The sequence below is a fragment of the Leuresthes tenuis genome, unplaced genomic scaffold (assembly GCF_036924035.1).
Source record: "Leuresthes tenuis unplaced genomic scaffold, fLeuTen1.0.hap1 SCAF_9, whole genome shotgun sequence".
Lineage (NCBI taxonomy): Eukaryota > Metazoa > Chordata > Actinopteri > Atheriniformes > Atherinopsidae > Leuresthes > Leuresthes tenuis.
The window spans coordinates 10,524,605-10,547,450 of record NW_027325363.1 but is presented as its reverse complement, the minus strand read 5'-3'; the positions used below and the strand labels follow the sequence as shown (position 1 = coordinate 10,547,450).

Genomic DNA, 22,846 nt, shown 5'->3' with positions numbered 1-22,846 from the left:
TGATCCATGCAATAATTTATGTTTATTAAAACATCAAAACTGATGCAGAACAACAGCATCACTGTTTGGCAATCTGGAACATGTGAAAAATGTTAGTAAACACTTTCATTTTGAGGTGCGAACATTATGCACCGATTACAGCCTTTTTGGAAAACTAACACTCTCGTAGCTCTGAGCTTCAAGTATCACAATACTGACCATTAAATTGTGACTTCATATGTTGATTTTTAAGCAAACAATGTCTAATATGCATCCTATTAAACAAAGCAGTACCCAAATGTGAAGTCAAATTCTCGGTATGAAACATTCACTTTTAAAACATGGTTGTATATTGAAAGGTGTTATCTCCATTGGTCCCAGTTAATTATATATTAGACATTTCTTTTGGCATCACATGTATTTATAGTGGCTTCCTGGTCCAGTGGGAACAACTGAGGTTTGCTTTGGAGAGCTCTGGTTTTCTGGGGCTCTACCTCCGCTCTCCATGGTCCTCCTCTACCCACGCTACAATCTTCCCCTCCCAGCCAGGCACAACTGCTCCATCGTGAAACACCTGAACAGCCAAAATAATTTACATATATATGAGAGACTTGCATCTAAAGTGTACAACACAAAGCTTTGGATAGGAAGTGAAAAGGAAAAAAAACAAAACACTTAGATTGCTGTGAAAAGATGTATGGACTGTAATTTTACTCCCACACTTACCTCCTCTTTCACTGTGCCAAACTCTGGGTCTAGGGCCTTAAAGTGGTATCTGAAATTGCCTTGTCTGTCTACGGCAGCCTTGAAGTCTCCGAGTGTCACTTCACCCAGTCTGTAAGCACACACTGTCAGTCACGATCTATACATTCATACACAAACATAAGCTTTTATAGGATAAACATTGAGCTATCGAAGTGCCCACATTAAAGCTCTGGTCCTGCCTCAAATCAGCTCTAACCCAGACTGCAATGTGTTTAAAAACCATGCACCGTAGGGGAGAAAATAAACAATAACACTGCTACAGAGACCCACCATTAAGTGCATTTTATTTTCACCTTTTCGGGATGTTAATCAGAAATGGAGTCAGTGAGCGATCTGTGAAGTAGAGCACTTTAGTGTAGACGGCTGCATCCAAACCCGGGCTGCTGTGTGAATGTGCCATTTCTGCAAATGGAAATGCAAAAAAACCAGAAAATGTTATTTTTAACAATCAGAGTCTGAGATGACTTTAAGCCTTACACTCGGTAATGCCTTCTCTTTACATAGCTGTGCAACTGAATGGGACAATTAGATTTAACAGCCTGGTATGAGATGCTGCAGAGGATGACAACTACTAAACAAAACAAAGATTTTGTTTTTCTCACTTGAGCTCGGTGGCCACGAGTCACGGTCTGTTGAGTTGGCTCTGCGTCCTGGTGACTTAAATTCCTCCTAGAAGAACAGGCAGTTACTCATTGGAAACAGTCGAATGTGTCATGTTTGCTTCAGTCAGCTTTTTAAATGTCCTCATACACAGTTCATTTAAAGGTATGTACCCCTCTGTCTTGTCTGCGCTGGGTGTCCAGGGAGAGCAGTCGATCCATTAGACTGGCCACCCCCTGTTCCAAAGTGTCCAGAGTGTGATGTTGAGGGTCGTGGCCCGAAAAACTGTCCCTCAAACTGCGCAGTGCTTCTCTAACAAGCTGCAGCTCCTCACCCTATGATAAACAGCCTTGTAATAGTCAAACAGTTTATATATAACCATCAGTTCCAAAAAGGTCTAAAATGTTTAAAATGTGAATATACACAGAATGCAGTGACTGGCAAATCTGATAAACCATTCAGAATAATTGAGTCTGGGGCATTTTTTTTAACCCTTTTTTCCCTGCATTTCTAACCAAAGCAAGCTTCAATACAAAAAGATACCAAAATCAATAATCTGAATGATCAAAAGGATACGTACCGGTGCGTTGTGTTGGAATGCTGGAGGAGATGTTGACACCACTGAGTTACTGTAGCCACCACTTTCACTCCTAAATGACTGTCAAACGGAACAAGCATATGTAAATAAAGATGGGTGAGACTAAAATTCGAAATGTTCTATGAATACTTTATTATTAGAAATTTGCTATAAAAAAGACCAAACTGTAACTGTAGCGAAATCAAAGCTGGATGGAGCTTAATATTATGAATAAAAACTGTATTGTTGGCCAAAAACTATTAAGAACACATCAGTGACTCGCACTGTTCCACTAGTTGACATTTTTATTACAATGAACACTGCAGCACCATGGCTTGTGTTGTCATCCTCATATTCACTATCTGTAAGAAAAGCTCATTGGTGCAAGAAATCTGTATTAATCTACTGCTGAGAGTAGTCACTAACAAATGCTTTATTTACTCTATTGTGGTCTGTAAAGGCTACAATGCTGAGTTGGAAGTATAACCTTCTTTTTGATTAAGGTGCTACCTCGACGCATCAGTGGTTTTGGTTTCATCAAAGGAAAGAGATTTATTGACAAAAGAAAAGCGAGGGCTGCCTTGTGTGAGGTAGTGTGTAACCATGATTTGAAAAAAGGATCTCTAAACATTATTATTGAGGATATGTGATTTACATCAAAACAAAGAGTTTGCTGTGGAAATACTTGAAGCATGTCATGCTCAATACCCGCCCATGGCTGACTTCATGTGCTTTTTGTTGAACCTCTTCAAGCTTTTGCTGCTGTTGCTGCAATATTCTCTCCTTCCTCCCAAGTTGCTGCTATTGTGACAAGACAGATACAGGTCATAAAGTAAGCCTTTACTCACATGTGTGCAGCTACAGAATGCACTGACACGTAGATTATAAAAGACTATACCTCATATTCACTAAGTGCTTTGTTCCTTTCACTCAGCTTGCGTTTGAGCTCTTCCTGCAAGAGATAATGTACCATGAGTGTAATAGAAAAGTTCTCATATAAACCAGCATCCACTGATCAAGCAGGTTGAATATCTTATCATGTCAAAAGGAAATCATCACTTGTCTCACATTTTCTCCTTCAAACTGATCTTTGGCCATGTTGCACCTCAGTAGTTCCTGCTTTAACTGCAGAACAGCATCTTCCTGCACTGCCAGGCGCTGCTGCAGAGCATCCTAATGAGAAAGAAGGGGAGATCAAAGCAGAGAAGTTACAAATATAGATCAACCGCATGTACCTGCCTTCACAGAGGCATCCAGTCACTTCTGATTTCTGTTGTTTTCTTTGTAAAAAACTGAGAAGTATTTGTTGTATGTGTCAAAAATAGTGGAAATAGATTGGGACGGTGCAAAATGGAAGAGACTGAATTATATTGTATCTATTTCAACTAACAACATAAGTACAGAATTAGAGTGAGAGGTTTACCTTGATGGCCTGAATGTGCCGTGTCTCCTGTTTGTGTCTTAGCAGTTCCCTCTAAGAGCCATACACACAAACAAAAACATTAGAAAGAGGGAATCAAGCCATGAGGCAGCTCATCTGTATCAATTCTAATTGCATTTGCTTACTGTACCTTGAGATCAAGGACTTCCTCCATGCTTTGGTCCAAACGACTGCGGATTAGAACCTTCAAAGGGAGAGAGAATCAGCAGGATAATTAGAGAAAGGAAAAATGTCAAAAAGTATGAGAAGACAATGGAAATACACAACAGTCAGCTAGCAGATAAGAGAGAATAATCTGTTCTCTGCAATGAAGAGCAATGAAGGCAACAGAAGGCCTGACATGGAAACTTCACACAGCAAGTGCTGCTCTCTAAAGTTAGCAATGAAAGGGCACTGTACTGTACCAGCTGCTGTTCAGTGCTCGCCCGGTTATCTCCGAAGCTCACAGATCCATCCTGGTCTTCCTCGGGGAGGGAGCCATGCAGTAGCAAAGCCTGAGGACAGAAAACCGACAGATTCCCAGAGTGAAGGCAGGAAACAGTCATGATGAAAAAATGTAGTGTAAGTGAAGCCCGATATATTTCTGCGGTGTAAATCATAATTGTTAAACGTGGCTGCACAACTAGTCAGGGAACTGAACTAAATTGAAATTAAAATCACCCTGCAAACCTGTGGGTGTGCACACTAACTTGCACCATAGTCATAGATAGTTATAGAGCGTGTCGTTTGTGAGAAAAGATATTTCTGTATCTTGTAAATTCTCTACATTGTGTTGACCTTTTGCAACTATAAGGTCACCTTACAAGACAGTTAAAAGATTTATTGTCTTTTTGCAATAAAAGACAAAAGCAGTTTTTCTCTCTTCATTTCAAGCTGCAGGACAAACCCGTCTTTTACGTGTTTGGTGAATAAATTAGAGAGGAATATATTCACAGTAACTGCATTGTTTAATATGGCACACTGACAAACTGGTCTTGCTTTTTTGTAATCGTCCAAAAATCTGAATAGATTGTGGGATTTTGATGACGTGGGAGCGCTTTTTCATTGATGTGTTCTAAATTATAATGTGTTAATTGCATATAATCTGCTTCATACTTTATTGCTGCAAGTATGTATGGTGTAGCATCTGCAACTGAACAGACTATATTATGGAATTCCTATAGTAGATCCCTTATCATAGTGCCTGTTTGAAGACTAGATTCCCACAATATACAGATATCAGCAAATGAAAAAATGTATTAAAAGCAACTGGCCTGTGACTTAAATCTTAACTACTGAATTAAGATTTTTCAGAGGACAGACAGATAAGCTTGTTGAACTTGTATTCTAAAGAAATAAATTGAAGAAATACTGGTATAGAGTGAACATATTGCAGATTTTGGCAGATAATCTGACCTGGCAAAATTTTCTCTTGAAGCTGTTTTTATCCTCTTATCTTCCTCTGATTTATATGCCCTCTGTGTACCCTCATCTTTAGGTATTTAAAGCAGCTATGCAGATTATTTTGTGTGTGTTATCACCCAGAGTTACCTGTAGGCGAAACACCATCCTTCTGGCTTCCTGCATCTCCTTTTCCAGCTGCTCCTGGTGGGCATCCAGCTGCTCCTCCCAGGACTTTTCTTCCTCCTGTCCATCATGCCCAAGGGAGGGACACAATCCACAGAGAGATACCTCCTCTAGGATGAAGAGAGAGACAGAGGAAATTAGTCTAAAGAGCTGGTTTGTTTGTTTTACAAGAATTGACGTGCAGCCAACAAACCTAGGACAGATTTCCTCTCTGTTGGCTCAGACTTGTTATCCTGACGTTCCCCCTGGTTCTCAGACACATCGTGGATGGTTTCTTCTTTAAAGGTGTCAGTGGACTGGGTGATAACATACTCCTCTTTCGGGGAGTGAGCAGGGCTGGCTGAGCTGAGACTGAAACAGATGGCGGGAACAGGCAGGAATAAATGTGTTTATATCCTGCCAAATGAACAGCCGTAAATAAACCTGCTACATAAATTGAAGATTTACTCTTTGATAACTCCCAGAGGACGACCAAAATGGGAAATAATCCCATCAAAGCAAAATATTTCAAACCCAATCCATTTTTAACATGATACCCCTGAAAACATGAAAACAGAGTGTGACGTGGAGACTGCTGTCACAGACACATTAATACAAATGATAGAATGAATAAAAATGCACGAGCAGGAATACATGCAACCTGGTCATTTTCCTTACAGGAAATTCTTTACATATTTTGCTCCCCCTTTGGCCATAACCCTGAAACATCATTCTTGTATCGGGATAGCTGCCTGATGAATAGAGGCTTGTGCTTTGGAGACCAGCTGTCATGGTCACTGTCCTGTGTTTGTAGAAATAGGATACAGTTACTAAGACAGGTGAAGTACAGCATTATATGCAATCCCAGAACAGGGCATTCCTTCTTTTTCCCTGTGCATCTGCATGTGAAAACAGGCGAGTAACTGCAGAAACAGGTCTAAACTCTGAGCAAACAAAACCATCAGAATGCATCACACTGCCCCTGAGGCTAAACAACCAAGAAGCAAGAAAATAGTTTGGGGTAAAGCTGTGTTTAGAAACCAAAAAATGCCCTGAAGGATTAATTTGCACGATTAAACATGTTCCTTCCTTACATATGGAGCAAGATTTAGACTGTGACCTAGGGAGCTTTTTACCTTCTGGCATTACTCAGCATAAGCTATTATCACACACAAATCATTTGTCACTCAAAAGTTCAGAATGCCTCTGTAAGGACTAAATGTGCATGTATTCCTGTGACAATTTCACAAGCCCGAGCAACTTTAAGTTGTTAGTAAAACTAGACTGAGGTGCAACTGGGAGATATATACTAATAAAGCTTAAAATGTGCAAAAAATGACAATGATTCTAACATGCTGATATCCAATGGGTGCAGTGTTTACGTGCTAGTTTAAGTAATTCTGACATTAACGAATATAATCTACATGCAAATTACAAAGGAAGATAGTAAAGTCTCTTTGGTGGTGATATAGGAGAAGAAAGATGGCAGGATTCCTTGTCTGTAACACCTCATATTGCAATTATTCCAGTAGATGTTGGGATATATTCAGCACAGACAACGGCTGTGAACTGACCAGGCTTGACATCCTCCTGCAAGGTAGCTACTAAAATGGCTGTAAAACATACACAAATTTAACTTATAGAATTCATATTATAGTCATCAACAAGATTAAATATTCATATTAAGGATCTACTAAAACAGTTTAACTTTCTCAAATGTCAAATGGAACTGATTATTTCTCGCATTTCCCTTTAATGCTTTGTTTAAGCTCCTGCCTCTTTAAGATCCAAATGCTGGAACACAAAACAACTTCTCATTCTTTGTCTGAGGGATGTCAAACCACAATTCAGCCATTATGCAAAAGTGTCACAAGGTTATGTCATAAGGGCCAGTTCAGTCCTGGACTGCACTGGGAACTTCATAGAGAATGTGAGGGTGAGACAGATGGTAGCAGGGCTAAAATCTATGGTAGACAACACCTCTTGTCCTTTAAATGGCACTGTGGTGGCCCTCTGCAGCTCTTTCAATAACATATTGCTGCATCAACAATACAAGAAGGAAAGGTATTGCATATCCTTCATCCCAACTGCTGTCAGACCCTCTAACACCAGAGGGACATTTAACCTAAACCGTTTACAGTCTATTTGTCTGTCACTTCAGACTTGTCTTTATTTTGGCTTCTTTGGCACAAAGTACACACTTTATAGTGTTTTTTTACTCCTTAGCATAGATAGTCTCATTATTTACCACCTCATCCGCCATACTTTTAAGTACATTACACAGTATAAAGACTTTTCTTTATAATTTAGTGTGCAATACACTGTATTTCGTCATGCCATAATGTGCAATAATGTGCTTCAATACTTTGGATCTGGATATCTTGTGCATATTAATAATTTACACTCCTTCTGTGTCTATACACAACTCTCTCTTCTTTTTCTAAATATCTTAATTAAAAGATCTATCTTTAAGATCTTTTCCAAATATCTGGCTTTTATCTGTTACTGATGCATCAATAAAGGATTTATATCTATATCTGTTACGTAAAGGAAATTAAGCCTGGACTACAAATAGAGCCTTTCAGTCCTGTGCAGTGTTCTCTGTAGGAGAGAATAACTTTGAGTTTGTATCTCTGGAGACCTTTATGCACAATAACACAATTAGGCTTTGATAAAAACTGAAAAAGCGTAATATAGCCTCTTTACAGCATTACATTTTTCTGGTTTCATTCACAACACTGATAATGTCTGATAATTTGATCCTCCCTGCCGCTACCACAGTTATTTCATCAGTTCACATTTAAAAAGGTGAACTGAGCAGCTTATCAGATGCTGCTGTAATTAACCTTAAGTGTTTTCTAAAGCGGATCAAAGAAGTGGCCTCTTGCTAATCTTGTCACTGTACATGGTGACATTATTGGAATAGCTTCTATTATTGTCTCAGGGAGCAGTTCAAATAAGTTTTGAAAAATTATTTTTGATATCAAGTGCTGATGTTGAACCAACAAAAGTCATACATACAAATATGGAGCATATCGGATTAGCTAAGGATTAAGGGCTGCATGGGATTTGTAAAAGAAAAGCCTCACTACACCAGATCAGCAGTGGTGAAAAGCTACTGGGGACATGCATTTACCAGTTTACTAACCTAAGTATTTACCTTTTTTTGTTTTCTTCACTGTTGTCATTTACTTTTTATGCCTCTGTATCTATTTCCAGACATGGCTACGAGTTGCTTTTTCAAATTAAAATTTTACATTGAAAAAAAGGGATAATTTTAGATGAGAGAAATAATCAGAATAATAATAAATATTCTAATTATCATTTTTATTATGACAATTTAGAAGTGATTCTCATGAAATCATCTTTGTTTAGCCTCTTGTTTTAAGGCCCAGTATTCCAGAAAGCTAAAAACTCTGTGGCTCGATTTAGTTTTTTCCTCACATTTCATGTTCCCTCAGATTCACAGTAATACCCAGTTTAGGAACCATGGATTAAAAAACTACAGGAAATTATAAGTGATCAACACAAATTTCATCTCACCACTCAACAGTAAGTTGCTTCTGATTTATACATCTGTATCAACAATCTAATACTGTAATAATATTACAGTCACATGGGGAATAGTTTTGATGTACATTTAGCTGTTAAAAGTTGATAGTAAGATGACAGGACATATACTTGCATTGGAGTACATTTTTATATTTTTTGCTTTTGCTTATTTCACCACCGCTGATAAGTATGAAGTATGAAAAGAACATAAAGTAACATACTTACATTAACGTGTCAGTACACTTTAATTTAGCAGATAAGTTTACATCATTAGTATAATATAGTAGCACATGCTGTAGTTGGCTTGACTCATGCATATGGACTGGATAGTGTAGTGGTATGATTGCCACCTTCCATGTGGGAGACCTGAGTTCAAATCCCCTGCATGAAAGATACTACCTCCAGTAGGGGTCCTTAGACAAGACCTCCTTACCCTACATGCCTACCTGTAAGTCGCTTTGGATAAAAGCGTCTGCTAAATGCATAAACATATAGTACAAATCTAATGCAGGAGAGAGTGGCTTTGTAAAATGTACCTACAGGGCAAATGTGTCTTTGTTGAACTGTAAATATCTTTCTTTTTCTAATATCACTTCAAATATGTGTCATTAGCATCTTAAATATATCATGGGAGAGCCAGTAAAGGCAGTTAGGCAGTCGTTGCTAGGCAATAGAAGCTCAGCTCATAGACACATAATGGGACACACCCACACCTCCTGCACTGTAAACACCAAACAATAACCTGCACAATTTGGGTTTCTAAGTCTTGTTTATTAACATGAAATTGATTTCTAGAACTAAGATTGATGATAGATACACATGCTAATCAACTGAGAGTTCTGAATTTAAGATTTATGTACAGAGCATATCTGCAACTGATGCACTAGTTGTATTGTGATAAATATAGCAGCCGATATTGGCATCATGTTATAATAACTACAACAAAGAGAACGGCTCTTACCATTTCATTTGTTTCGCTCCCATGCTGGTGTTTACAGGCTTAACCTCCCTTACAATTAGAGCCCTGCATCAGGGTGATGCCCTGCTTCTCAGTCAGGACCATAGCCCAAACACAGCCGGAGGTAGCAGGGAGGGGAGCAGCCCTGAGAGCAGCAACCACAGCAGTCTCCACGTCACACACTGTGTTCAATCAGAAATAACAGCACGTTCAGATCCTCTGCAGTAGCATATTCCTAAAACATAAAGCTCCAAATCCTAATCAAAGCACCAAACCCTTCCCCTAAATCATACCAAGGCTCAGTCCAAGCTGGCAGAGAGAGGCAGGGAGGGACAGAGGGAGGGAGGATTGGTGCTCAGCTATACCAGTGACTGAAGTCTGCCTGGTTTCTCATTGCACTCACCAGCTCCAATTCACGAACACAATGTTTTTTGTTCCTTGCGGATAAGAACTGATGCAGCCCTTGTGCATCTCTTTCACCCCTGTTTCTCTGCCAGCCTTTTTGCATTTATTCCCTCCCTCCTGTCTTCCACTCTTTCTCTTCTGCTTGGCCGTACTCGCTTTGTATCAGTCCCTCATTCTTTCAGCGAGCGTGGATGTCAGACATGGCTCGGTCTAGAGTGTGTTTACCCTCCCCCTTCTCCTTCATTCCTCCTACCTCATATCCCTACTGCTCTCTTCTTTCACAAGGAGGAGGAGGGAGATTTTCTTCTTCTCTCCCATTTTTGCCTGTTTTTTGTCTGCTGTATGTCACTGCAGCTAAAATAAGAACTAACCAATGGATTTTTGAAAAGTGTCATTACATTCTGTAGTCTTCTGTGACACAAGACAAGGCAAATGAGGGGACAAAAATATATTTACACAGGAAGGGGAAGCTGGGAGTTACTTGAAGAGAAAATTGCATTTACAGAATGGAAACATCCGTCTATAATTACAGCTCTGCTGGGAAGAAACAGAACCCAAAAATAAATAGTAAAACATGAAAATTTGTCAGCTATATGATTTCAACAACAGGCAACAAAAACAAAATGTTTTCTCTAAATGTCCTGCTCTTGTTTAGCACCCCTCTGAAAGGCATTTGGTCTGAGCACACTGTCATTAAGTTGTTACAAATGTTGCTGATGTCATCAGCTGAACTGTGAAGTAGCTCCCTACGTGGCAGCTTGCACTTCCGTCCAGAACCAAATGAGTCTTAAATTCTGTATGGGCTCCATCAATGCATGCTTCAGTGGGCTACTATGCTGCAGACCCATGAATATGTATGTCCAGCTCCAGACTAATTCAGCATTTGATTTAAATAGAAAAACGGCAGATGCAAAGTCTTTACTGACTGACTGCAGAAGGACAAATATTAATGCCGCTTTAAACTCACGTTGAGTGTTTTGAAAACAAGGAAACAAGGAACAAGCAAGGAATTAATACATACACATGAAACTATTCTTGGGGAGCTTTATTCAAGTATTTCTTATGTGGAATAAAATACAAAATAAGCATATCATTTAGGATGAAGGTTGTTGCATTTTTATCAGTATCAACGATAAAATCTCAATTTTTGAACATAAAACCCCCTAAAAAACAAAAGTATAAGTAAGTAGTATAATTGCAGTATACCCTTTTCCCAGGTTTTTGCTGATATCACCGTATTGTAGTGCCAGCATGATAATGCCACAGCTCTATTCATTCCCATTCTCACACTGTACATATTCAAAAATATTTATTGGTTTCTGGATCTCCTGAGAGAGAAGAGTTACATTAACTAAAAAAAATAAAATAAAACAGATTCAGAGACAAACATCCAGCCAAAATAAAGCTAAAGTATAGGCGTTAGACACATTAAGAGGGTAATGACAGTCCAATCTCACAAGAAAACATGTAATAATTGCATTTGTCCAGATTCAAAAGGTGAAGTAGTGACACAATTAAGTTGAGATGGTAACATTTCACCTTACCTGTTGGTTTTGGGGGCAAAGTTCGACTGACATGATATGAACCTGTACTTACTGTTTATTAATATCATAACCTAATTATATATTTTATGTCAAACTATTGGCTCAGACTGGGCTCGACCTTGGTTGCCTGGTGTGACTGTCCACAGTGTCATGCCACCATTCACCCCCTTTGTGACAGTTTCATATAACGCGTAACAATTTTGGAGGCAATAAAGTGTTTTACTTAGACAATCTTTGGTTCATTATTGTGAAACTGCGACGTTTTGCAATGTGGACTAAAATAGCTATTACACATTCTGTCATGGAGCAGTGTTGCCACAGCAGTTAGGATAAGAAATATTGACAATTATTAGACAAGTTGAGCCACTAAACTATTTTACCAACTGTTTAAGAGTGATTCATTTATTTATAAAAATTAAAAGAGTAAATATTAACACACAATATTAAACACCATTTTGAGATGAAAGCAAACATATGATCTTAGAGTTAAAATGATCAAGAGGAACAATTACATCCACTAGTAACTTTCAAGATGGATGTGAGCATGCAGTAATTATCTTAGGATAAAATGAAACAACATATAACAACATTAGAATGAACAAATAATATCACCATGCAGATAAATTATTGTGACACAATACTAAAGTTGTTTAATCATAACTGAATCAGTGAAAAGATTAAGTTAAAACCACCAAAATGTTCAAATGCATTGATATATTTCCCTGACTGTGTCTGTTTATGCAGGATAAAACAAATGTGTCCTTTCAGGGAAGTTAATTGAACACATTCTATGTGCACAAACACCTATTTGCTAGTATTAGGCAATAACTCAAATGTCGTTCTGTCCACAGGAAAAAAAAAAGAGGCAATTTGTGAAGAAGAAAGATGCTTATCAGTTTGGCATTTTCAGCATCTTCTTGCAAAGCCCTCCAGTTTCCATAAGGTTCTTTTTGTTTCCTCTGTTCAATTCAGTTTAATTGTGTCTGTTTCTGCTCAAATAATAAAAAGACAAGGACAAACTTAGGCTCCAAGCAGGGAGACAATAAAGATTTGGCTGACTTCAATGTGACTGAGGGAACAGGGGGAAACACAGTGTTTGTGCATGGAGATTATGGGACTCTTGTATGGATGGTATATAAGAAGCAAATCTGTCTTTTTCAAAGAGTGGAGGGAGAGTCATTCCACCACTTGGGGAGACAGGAGGTGAGAAGAAAGCCGGTTTGCCACAGGGACAGCATGCAAGGAGGCAATTTGTAAATCAAATGAGTTGCTAAAATAGAGCAGATTGTTTGTGTGGTCTCAATGGATTCTGATTGCATATTATGGCAGTGTCTGCTATGAAGCGTGGGTTATTAATGTTTTTCATTTCAGTGACCTTCAAACAAATATGCATGAAACACCACTGATAAGAATTTTGTCCCTGGAAGTCCCATCCATTCTTATTGTCAAATGTAATTTAGAGAAATTTCAATGTTTTTTTGTTTGTTTTCTTTGGGAGAAAGTAAAGGATTCAAAGCCACTCTTTGTTGTAGAAAAATCAGCTGCTGTCCAAAATGTTAGCAGATTAGATAACTGCCACTATGATGAATGCAATTTTGTTGTAAAATGACAATAACAGTCAAAAGTTTGGACACACCTACTCATTCAAAATGAGGTAGGTATGTCCGAACCTTTTACTCAGCCTGGTGCTGCTGCATCAGTGAGAATAACTTCCCAAACTTTTTAAAAAATATGTTGGTGAGTAAACAAGGAGGAAGCAGACCATGCTCAGTCATGAAAAATATCAAGAATCAAAAAGAGTCATCGGTTACTAAACTCAGAACCTGAAGAGCCTTTTCAGGCATTCCAAAAAACATTAAAACTTACAGATACAAAATACAGGGATGGAGAGAAAAAAAGTCCAACGACGTCCAGCTTTTCATTAAGAAATGTTTTTGACATAAATATCAATGCTGAAGCATCTTAGGTTACTGAGCTTTGTATAAAACAGCTGGAGTGCAGGTGAGCTACAACCTAAAAGCGTTATTTCTGATTTATGAGTGCACAACTCTGCTGCAAAACACATCTCCGTCTCTTTAAAGCACTGTGACACAAAGTTGATAGACAGTTCCCTACATTTAACTGTGTTGATTTAAGCCACCAACAAGGTTTCTGATTAATTGAGCAACACCTTCTCTTGATGTTATTATGCCTTTAATATTACATTCAGGATATGTTTAAACTTTAAGAACCCAGACCCTTTTTTCCTTAAAGAAAAATTGAGTACCACCACCAAGTGTCAAAGATATGTAATGTTTGTTACATTGCCAATTTTTGGAGAATTTATTTTAGTTTCAGCCGTTTGTTACACCTGCGTCACCATGGGTTCTTATGGCTATACAGCATATAGCATCATGTGCAGCTCTCTGAGGAGTATCTAAGCGAAACTGGGTTACGCAGAGAGTACCTGTTTTCAGAAGAAGCTTGTGTTTATTTGGCTCAGATATGAGTCAGAACAGTACATGTCTTGGTTCGTGTATCACATCTACATGAATCTTGTTGTATGCTTTTGGATTACTATTGTTATTGAATAAATACAGTGCTCTCAGTGAACCCAAAATGTTTTTGAACCTTAGATCTGAACGTCTAATCTCAGAAAAGAGAGTTTTGTCTTCCTCAGAGAAATACACAAGTATGCACAATATCTATTGTGTTTTTATTTTATTTAGAGTAAGTGTAACAAAGAAGAAACACAAAATGAAAAACATATTGGACCTTTGACAAATATCTGTGACCAATAATGGCACCTTTCTTTTTAAGAACTTCCAAGGGTTTCCATCCACAGAGTCTGTCAGTTTCTTGACCTGTTCACGATCAGCCTATCTTGAAGCAGCAACTACAGGCTCACAAATTCAGGTCAAACAGGAGTATTTTTTCCCCCTTCACTCTAAATCTATTGAATGAAAAGGTTCCACAAGTTCCCAATATGATTTAGGTCAGATATGTAAGGAGGTGGGTGATTATCCACTTATCAGCCGCCCCAGCGGTTCGTAGCCTCAATATTAATCTATTTCAAGAGTGTTTGTCTTAAAAAGCATACCATAACTGTTTTAACCTGTTTTGGTCCACTTTTTCTAGGTAATGAAGCCATCTTATGAATATGCACGTTTAACTTAAAACTCAGTATGTTTTGCTCTTGTTACAAATATGGCTGGCCTTACATTTTCTGTTTGTGACTGTACCGGCATGAAAATAAATTATATAACTTATACTAAAATATTAACCAATGAGAGAATTGGATTCAAGTTATTTTGTTACACTGTCTTGTTTCCAGAAAGGAAATGGGTCTGCTTTCCCAACCCTGATCCTCAAGGTGCACAGCCCTGCTTATTTTGCCATATGTCCCAGCTCCAACACATGTGATTCAAATAAATGGGTCAGCTCTTCAGCTTTTAAGCTCTGCAGAAAGCTGATGAAGACCCATTAGATCGAATCAGGTGTGCTGGAGCAGGGAAACATGAAAAATCCGGATTGGGAAACATTGACTTAGCTGAAGATGCTGTTCCAATCACTTATCCAGAGGACAACTGAGTAGAAGCAGATACAATGGTTTATTTGTAAGTTTATTTTTCTAATGTGCTATTTCTCTGTTATTTTCCTGCTATTTCACAGTTTATCTTTAGCAATTCCAGCACTCAAGCCATCCAGACAGTTCTCTGCTGGCTGGGGCTCATCATTTGAGACCAATTCCCATGTTGACTGACCAGGTTTCAGTAATTAGAGCTGGAGGTTGTGGTGGCCAACTGAGAGCCTATTGCCCAGGTGACTTGAGTGCAGAAATTACTGATGATAGCAGAGCAGAGACAACACATTAAAAAATAAACTTATTGGTTGCCTGACATGCCTGCTTGTATTTGCAGTGTGCTGACTCCCCGCTCTCACTGACTCTCTGCCCCGCTTTGCCTCATTCAGTGAGGCAGGGGGCAGCTCTGCCAGCGTCTTACTGAAAATGAATGAGGACAGGCTGGCGCTGCTATGAAAAGCCCACTGGCCTCGTGCTCAGTGAATGACAGTTAGCAACACTGATTATTATTTCATTGCCCTTTGGTTTTAACAATATGAGGGCAGCAGAGCCAGTTTTACACAGTCATAAATATATCCAGTCATAAAGCTTCATTGACTGAATTTTAGCATTAAAAGTTAAAAGGAAATCTTGCCGCATCTATAAGATAGAAATCATTGTGATGGCATGACAGGAATTTCCACATGAAATACATCCCTCAGGAAGTCGTGCTCTAATATGAACAAAATCTACATTTTGTCTTGCACAAATAAGATGCATTTGGAATAATTTTGTGATATGACAAATAAGATGTCCTTGCTGTGGGGCTGCCGTTTTAAAGGCATGTGAATAAAATTACATATGACACAGTTGTATCATTTATAACAAAAATTCTGAAGTAATTTATAATGTGGAATTAATAGGTTTGCCCCCCCCCCCCCGCTCTATTCTCATTCTTCTACTTTTTCTCCTTCTTCTTCTTCTCTCTACATATTATGGATACTTATAGCTCCACAAGCAAGCCTCCAAAGCCCCCTCTCCTTTCTCCTCCAGGTGCATTTTTGGAAATGAGGCATCCTTAAAAATCTTTTGCTGAGATCGATTTTTGGGTTACAAGCAGGAAGAAGAAGGAGGGAGGAGGTGAGAGGGATGAATGAGATGAGCCTAGAAAGTCAAACATGGAAAGTCTTCTTCGGAGTCTTAAGGCACTTGGCATCCTTTGAGTTGCATTACTGCCTTCTTCCGGGAGTTTATCCACCTTCTAAAATCCTTGTTATACTACACAGAGTCTATTACTTAGTGTAGTTGTTGAAAAAAATCTAAATATCCTGTCTTCCTCTCTGTCTCCACATTCCAGAGGGTCTCTACATATACCTTGTGCCTGTCCTCTGCAGACTCCGCACTATATTTCTTGCATGAAACTAAAACAACTTCCATTGTCTCTTTTTCTCAACGCTCATTATAATGCAAGCTTAGAGGATATGGTGACAAATGTGCTGTACAGGATGACGTGAAGTCTTACCACTCCTACTGTATTTTGGAATTCTTTCATGTTAACATTCATGTTCCCTCTATTACTAACCCCTTTGCTATCATATCTGCTTTATCATTTCCTGCAATTGTCATGTGTGTTGGTACTTGTATGAACACTATTTTATTCCCCTGAGAAGCTAACCTTGAAGGGAACAATATTCCATGCATTTGCTCTTCATGATATCTGGCTGATCCTGTTTTAATACTTGTCAATGCTGATAGTGAGTTACAAGAAATGACTATTTAATAGCCTTCCTCCTACTAGCTGACACTAAAGTATCTGATATTTTTTTATAAGCTTACATTTGTTGCCCCAATTTGAACATCCCAGATCCCCCAGATCCCCTTCGATGGGAGACTTTACTTCTGTCCCCTTAGATTTATTCAACAGTCGGCCTTTAGGAGCACTCACTATTGAAAAATTCATCACTTTGATACAGATTCTAAGTGCACATCTCTGAATTTAACCAGCCTCTGATAGAGTTGGGTGCTGACCCATACTCTAGTAATCCTAGTAGGTGCATCGTGACAATAGCCTTTTTACAGTTTTGTGGGAGCTTTCTCCAAATTAATATGAAATCAAGGTGTACAACCAGAACAGAGCAATTTTTTCTTTCCAGATTATTTTCATAAAACTTCAACCTCTTTTCCTCCTTAACTTTATTTCTCAAGAACAAAACTTTGTTTTTTTCCCCCACAGAAATTCAAATCCCTATTCTCTTGATTTATCCCTGCTTGTAGCTTTTTTTCTCTGAGTGCTAAATCCCTCTCCTCCCCCACAAAGCCCTATCATCTACAGAAAGAGATTTGCTCCTGCCTAAAGGTGTACTTTAGAATATTCATAATAACTGAAAATAAGATGATATTTGCTATGCTCCCTTGGGTGGTAATATTTTCAACCACATGCTTTGCTGACAGTTCTAACCATATCTAAATCTGAGAAGTCCTTACATTTAAGTAATCTATAATCCAATTGAAAATATTTTCCTCAGTTCCCATTCAGTGTAACTTTTTCAAAAACTCTTCACTGCATAATAATATCTAACAACGTCTTTTCCACATCAGCAAACACTTTAGCCACTCTTTTTTTTTATACCTAATCTCATCTTTTAAACACTAAACTGGATCTATTGTTTTGGGAACTCAGAAAAAAAATCGACCTTTCCAAAAATATATCATATGCTTGTTGAAAGGAAATATAAAAAATTATACATAGATTCAAAAGTATAGATGTTATTTTTTGTCACGTTATAATAAAAAAATCGTTTTGTCTTCTCAAAACGATCATCATCAACGAAATAGCTTAAATTGGAGAGCTCCACATCAGCAAGCAGCTCCGCTTGTACTACGGCCCGTTGTCCAATCAGCATTCAGATCGTCCAGCATTCAGTGACGTATTTTGTGCGACAAGATTGCAGCAGAAGTACCGGTACAGACAGGGGGCTGTGTTTTGTTCCTCTTGAATGCTACTTGTTTCTGAAAGATACAGCTTGTACAAATTCACCATGTGTTGGTAAACGGGTAGTTTGAAGTTCCCCGGGCAAACTGCTCGAAGGAGATTAAATGGGAAGATTTAGTATTGTTCTAACTGCATAAATAACAGTGGTAGCTAACGAGTTGAGCTAACGGGTAAGCGTTCGAGCTATTGCTTTTCTTGTGTATTTTGAAGAAAATCTGTTGTTTCTTCTCCCTCCATTCATTATTTTATTTATATGAAACAACGACCGGTATTGTCAGTGTTTGACTTGCCAGTGTCTCTTGTCAGGAGTCATCATGTCAAAGCAGCCCTTGGGGAAGACGTTGCTGAGGAATGTAATCCGGCACACAGATGCCCACAATAAGGTGCGTTTGTGTACGGAAATGGCAACTGTAGTCTCATAACTGGCTACATAAAGCTACTTCTCTTTAGATGTAAAAAGTAATACATTATTTAGATACCACATGTAGGTGTATTTCTAACATATTTTACTCCCTCTTCTCGAAATCTAGAATAATATTATACTAGAATTGCAATCCATCTGACAGTACATGTTCAAAAAGTCAAGACACTAGAAAGGAGAGAGGGAAAGAAACTGAAACCTTGTAACTTTAGATTTTTTAGTTTGTTTAGGAACAAAACTAACAAGGCAGCGAAAGAGCAGTCATGGTTTGATAGTCCTGAGAGGAGGGCTGATCACATGAAATAAAGGAAAACACTTGGTTGAATGGACCACAGTGCAGTAGTGGAGTGACACATGAGCATTTCCAGCTGCAGAAATTATTATTAATCCTCTGAGGGGGAAATTCATTTTCAGAGCAAGATGCTGGAAGAAAGCAGATATTTATAATCCGTTGTTGGCTTTTTTTTTAGTATTTGATCAAATGCAAAAATTTATAACAAAAATGCACACAACATTTTTTAACTTAAGGCAACATTTTTGTAACACTACGACTGTGTTCTTGTGTTTTTGTAGATCTGTTGTGCACTTTACTGTGCTCTAGTTTCAAGGGTAACAGCAGCTACACTGACAGTGGTGCCAGCATTGCAGATGTCTTAAATTCTTTTTTTGTTTGCTGGTCTCCTGAAAATAATAAAAACAGACCTTGACTTTTATCTCAAAATGGCAAAAATATATTGATCCATCCCTACAAAATGGTACTTTTCTCTTCTGAAAAATACCGAGTTGTTGTGATAAAGGTGTTTTGATTGAACCTTTCCAAATAAATTTGGAATGCTGTGTAAAATGTTAGTATAGATGTATATAGAAGTAATTAATGATATCATTCAATGATTAAGACATGGTTGGCTGAATGGTTTGTGATCTCAAAGAGATATTAGTTTTTAGATATTTAGTTGTGTGTCTTACCTGCTGTAGTGGTCAGAGCGCTCTCACTTTGAAGATGCAGGGTGCAATTCTGACAGCGGAGCTGAACAAAGAGCTCTTCAGAAGCAGGACACAAAAGAGCATGGAAGACCTCCAAAAACCTGCTGCACCAATAAATTAATAATCTAAGTGGGTATATTTACATTTTTGAGCTTACATGTATGGATATACAGTATGAAAGTGTTTAATTTTGATCTATCCACAGAAAAATTTATTACAGTCAAAAGCCAGACATACATACATGAGTGTATGTAAGCATCCAAGCAGAACTACACAAACACATTATTGTTGACCCACTGCAGATCCAGGAGGAGATGGAGATGTGGAAAATGCGAGACTGGGAGATCCAAACGTCCCACCGCAAACAATTTCCGGATACAGACAGTGTGAGGTAGGAGCAGTGAATGTCCCAGTTCAATTTGAACCATCTTGACATAAAATCTCCTTTGAGGGACACACTGAGTAGTTTGGAGATGTGTTAGTGTATTTTGGCTTTGTGATTTGTGGATAATGGCTGTATTCCAGAGGGCAGATGCACTGTGATCGAGTGTCTGATCAACCTCGAAGCAAGAACCGAGTCTCGGAGCACGACGACAGGGAGGCTCGATACTGGACCCGCAAACTTTACGAATTTGAGGCCAGTGATCCTGACAGGTAGACGGCATGACTACATTCTGTTAGGCTATTTTTTGACATGCCAATTGTTTTCCTTTTTTCTTTTCTGTTAGTGACAGTGTGCACTTATCCATACGGTAACATGATCATAGGTGACTTAGATAAGACTGCAACATGTACTTGTCTCATGTTCATATCACAGATGGGGACATGGCGGCTTCAAGGAGCTTTATCCTGAGGAGTTTGAAAGTGACGGGTAAGCAAAAATGTGCATCTGTCGCAACAGTAAAAATGAGATGCGTATACAACTTTGCTTCCTCACAGTAAAACAGCAAGTGATTCCTCAAACATACACATCTTGATCATTTGAATGCTTTCACTGTCATCCTTTATGAGATGTGAGATCCTTCTTCCCTCTTTTCCTTCTCTAAGCTGAGATCACCCTGGTGACTTCCTGAAGGGTTATTTTTCTTTCAACTTTCTAGAAAGCTTCTGGCAACTAGACAAAATGATAGATTTTTACCAATCTGATCTTTGTGGTTAAAAGGATGATAATGAGGACTATCCCTTGAAGGCATTATGTTGGAGCTGAAATTTTGTCAGTGCTGAACTACTTTTATGTTGTCCGCTTTTTCTGTAGGGAAAAAAGTGGCGCGACAAAGAAAATTGGGCACCACAAAACGAAGAAGTCTAAGTCTGACACTGAAGCGTGCCTGTCAAAGCGATCAAAAAAATCCTCACGGAAGAAGAAAAAAAAAAAGAAGAAGAAGAAAGCAGATGATGGAAAGCGAAAGAAAGACGAGTCCTCGAGCAGTGAGTGCAGCAGTGATGACAGCAGTGCCTCAAAAGACAAGCAGAGGAAGAGAAAAAGGATGAAAAGTCGACATAAAAGCAAGAAAAGTGTGAAAACCAGACTGCGAGATGAGGACAGTAGCTCAGGGGACAGTAATGATGAAGAGAAAAGGGAAAGACTGTCTCACAGTGGTAAAAAGAGAAAGCAGGACACCCACAAAGACTCGGACTCTGGGCCAGATTCCAAAAAGAAAAGGAGGAAAAACTGGAAGGCAGCAGATGAGGAGAGCTCAGATGATAGTTCTGCAGACTGAAACAGAGACACACAGCTAATGACCAAGAAGGACTACAGCAGATTCTTTTGTTCACCTGAGTGGCACAGGGGGCTCTTCACTGCAGGCCTGTTCTGTGTTGTGTTTAGTTCGACATCGACGTACCTGTGCTGTTAGTCCCTTCTGTGGGTGCTCTGAGGAGCAATATCTCATCAGCTCAGCAGGCAGCTGGAGGAGGGATGGTGTGGTATCCACCACCTGCCACATCAGGAATCCTGTGAGCCGCAGGCTTATTGATTGAATATTGACTCGCACCTCAGACCTCTGTCCTGAAGATAAGACTTTAAAAAAAAAATATCAATATTTAAGAGATAGTGAAATTATGCAACTTTCCTCATCTGTTAGGATAAGACTGCATTTGCTTTTATTCACATTTTCTAGTTTTATAAATGCCAACATTTGTCATAAGTGAAAAATAAATCTATTTTGCAAGTGTCTTTTTATTGAAAAATATATTTTTTAAGATGTTGGAATATTTGAAAGGATTCGCCTCATGATGTATATTTTCCAGGTTGTCCAAGTATTATCCGTGCCGTGTAAGCCTCGCATCATTTTCACTGCGTCAGTGTAATTGTATGAAGGATGATGAAGAGATCAAGTAAAGTTAAGAGATATGGATTTGCACACAAAAGCAAACCCCTCACACTCTAGTTCTTAAAGGTACTACACGCGACTGAGCAAGTTTTGGCTAGTTTAAATATATTGTGTGAAGTTTCTCTTTCAAAGTCTCGATGGGATTAATAATCCTTGTGTAAATTGATGTTAAAAATGATAAATCTCACCATGAAAATATTTGGAAACGGAACATACAGCACACTTATAAATGATCACTAGAGCCCCATAAAATGTGTCCTAATCCACTGCTGAAAGCGCTCCCTAATAAATGCTCTGCTAGTGCTTACTCTTACAATAAATTAGTAATGAAAGTAGAAATGTCAGGCAAATCATTTTGAGAGTACAACACAAATTAACTTTTTTTTTGGGCGATTTGTTGACCTTCATCTTGTAACAGAAATGCACGTTCAAGCACAGATTTGATATTTTAGGAACATTCCTTAACATAAAGCGCAAATGTAAGTACAAATACCTTTTAAGGTAACAGTCGCTTCATTGGAGCCAAAGAACGGAAATGCGATGGAGCTGTGTACATGTGGATAACTGGGTTAATAATTCATGTTTTAATACCGTGAAATAATCTCCAGCAGAGAGAACAGCATTTTCTGTTAATAGAACTTGTGATTATTTTGTTTTGTCAAGTTGTTTGTCAAGGAAGAAACGGGGTGGCTTCATCTCTATGGACAATCGGGGATCTAACACCTTACCACAATCCTGCCTCAGTCAGAAAATCCAGTCTTCATGAGGCAGAAGATAGACGTTAATAAGCTGCTTTTTTATGATCAAAAGGAATACATTTAGTGACTTGTCAAAGAGCTCTTTTGTTGTTACACAAGAAGTGGCTCAGCTCAGTGCTGATGAGCAGCAGACTGCCTTCAAGTGTAAGGTGTTGCTGCTTTTCTTCTCTGCAGGAGAAAAGCGTAGGTAATAGACAAGACAGTTGAAAATGATCACTGCACTCATTGATGCAACTATTCTAACCATGTCAGGATCATCCTCTGCGCAATTCTGGTAACAAATCATAAGCCCGTGTCATCTGGGAATTCGAATAATCTGATGCCAAAGGAAGTGTTGGTAAACCACTTTGAGATTGTGTGCTCTGCTGAAGTCTGAAGCACTTCGCTAAGTCTGTGTCAATAGGCTAAGTGTTCTCCCCAAGCAGCAGAGAGTTCAGCTTGGCTGCAGTTG

At 38.6% G+C, this 22,846-nt stretch overlaps 2 protein-coding genes across 7 annotated transcripts; one reads left to right on the top strand and one right to left on the bottom strand.

The window, feature by feature from the left end:
- dixdc1a (DIX domain containing 1a) lies at positions 1-10,068 on the bottom strand. Of its 5 annotated transcripts, none has more exons than XM_072392258.1 (16): positions 9,711-10,068; positions 9,421-9,599; positions 5,122-5,279; positions 4,893-5,038; positions 3,767-3,856; positions 3,493-3,546; positions 3,345-3,395; positions 2,990-3,094; positions 2,820-2,873; positions 2,645-2,722; positions 1,925-2,002; positions 1,518-1,679; positions 1,347-1,413; positions 1,038-1,146; positions 706-814; positions 1-553 (listed from the first exon to the last, which is right to left on the bottom strand). In XM_072392258.1, the coding sequence occupies exons 2-16, from the start codon at positions 9,441-9,443 to the stop codon at positions 470-472; spliced, it is 1,368 nt and encodes a 455-aa protein (XP_072248359.1). In that variant the 5' UTR covers positions 9,444-9,599; positions 9,711-10,068; the 3' UTR covers positions 1-469. The 5 variants fall into 5 exon arrangements, with proteins under 5 accessions (XP_072248359.1, XP_072248358.1, XP_072248355.1 ...); XM_072392257.1 differs by having other exon boundaries at positions 2,630-2,719; XM_072392254.1 differs by having other exon boundaries at positions 2,630-2,722; positions 9,711-10,067.
- Positions 10,069-17,842: 7,774 nt separating this feature from the next.
- Positions 17,843-21,478, top strand: nkapd1 (NKAP domain containing 1). 2 transcript variants are annotated; one of them, XM_072392252.1, is made up of 6 exons: positions 17,843-18,069; positions 18,206-18,282; positions 19,607-19,695; positions 19,830-19,958; positions 20,122-20,175; positions 20,560-21,478. In XM_072392252.1, the coding sequence occupies exons 2-6, from the start codon at positions 18,214-18,216 to the stop codon at positions 21,023-21,025; spliced, it is 807 nt and encodes a 268-aa protein (XP_072248353.1). In that variant the 5' UTR covers positions 17,843-18,069; positions 18,206-18,213; the 3' UTR covers positions 21,026-21,478. The 2 variants fall into 2 exon arrangements, with proteins under 2 accessions (XP_072248353.1, XP_072248354.1); XM_072392253.1 differs by having other exon boundaries at positions 18,193-18,282.
- Positions 21,479-22,846: the final 1,368 nt, after the last annotated feature.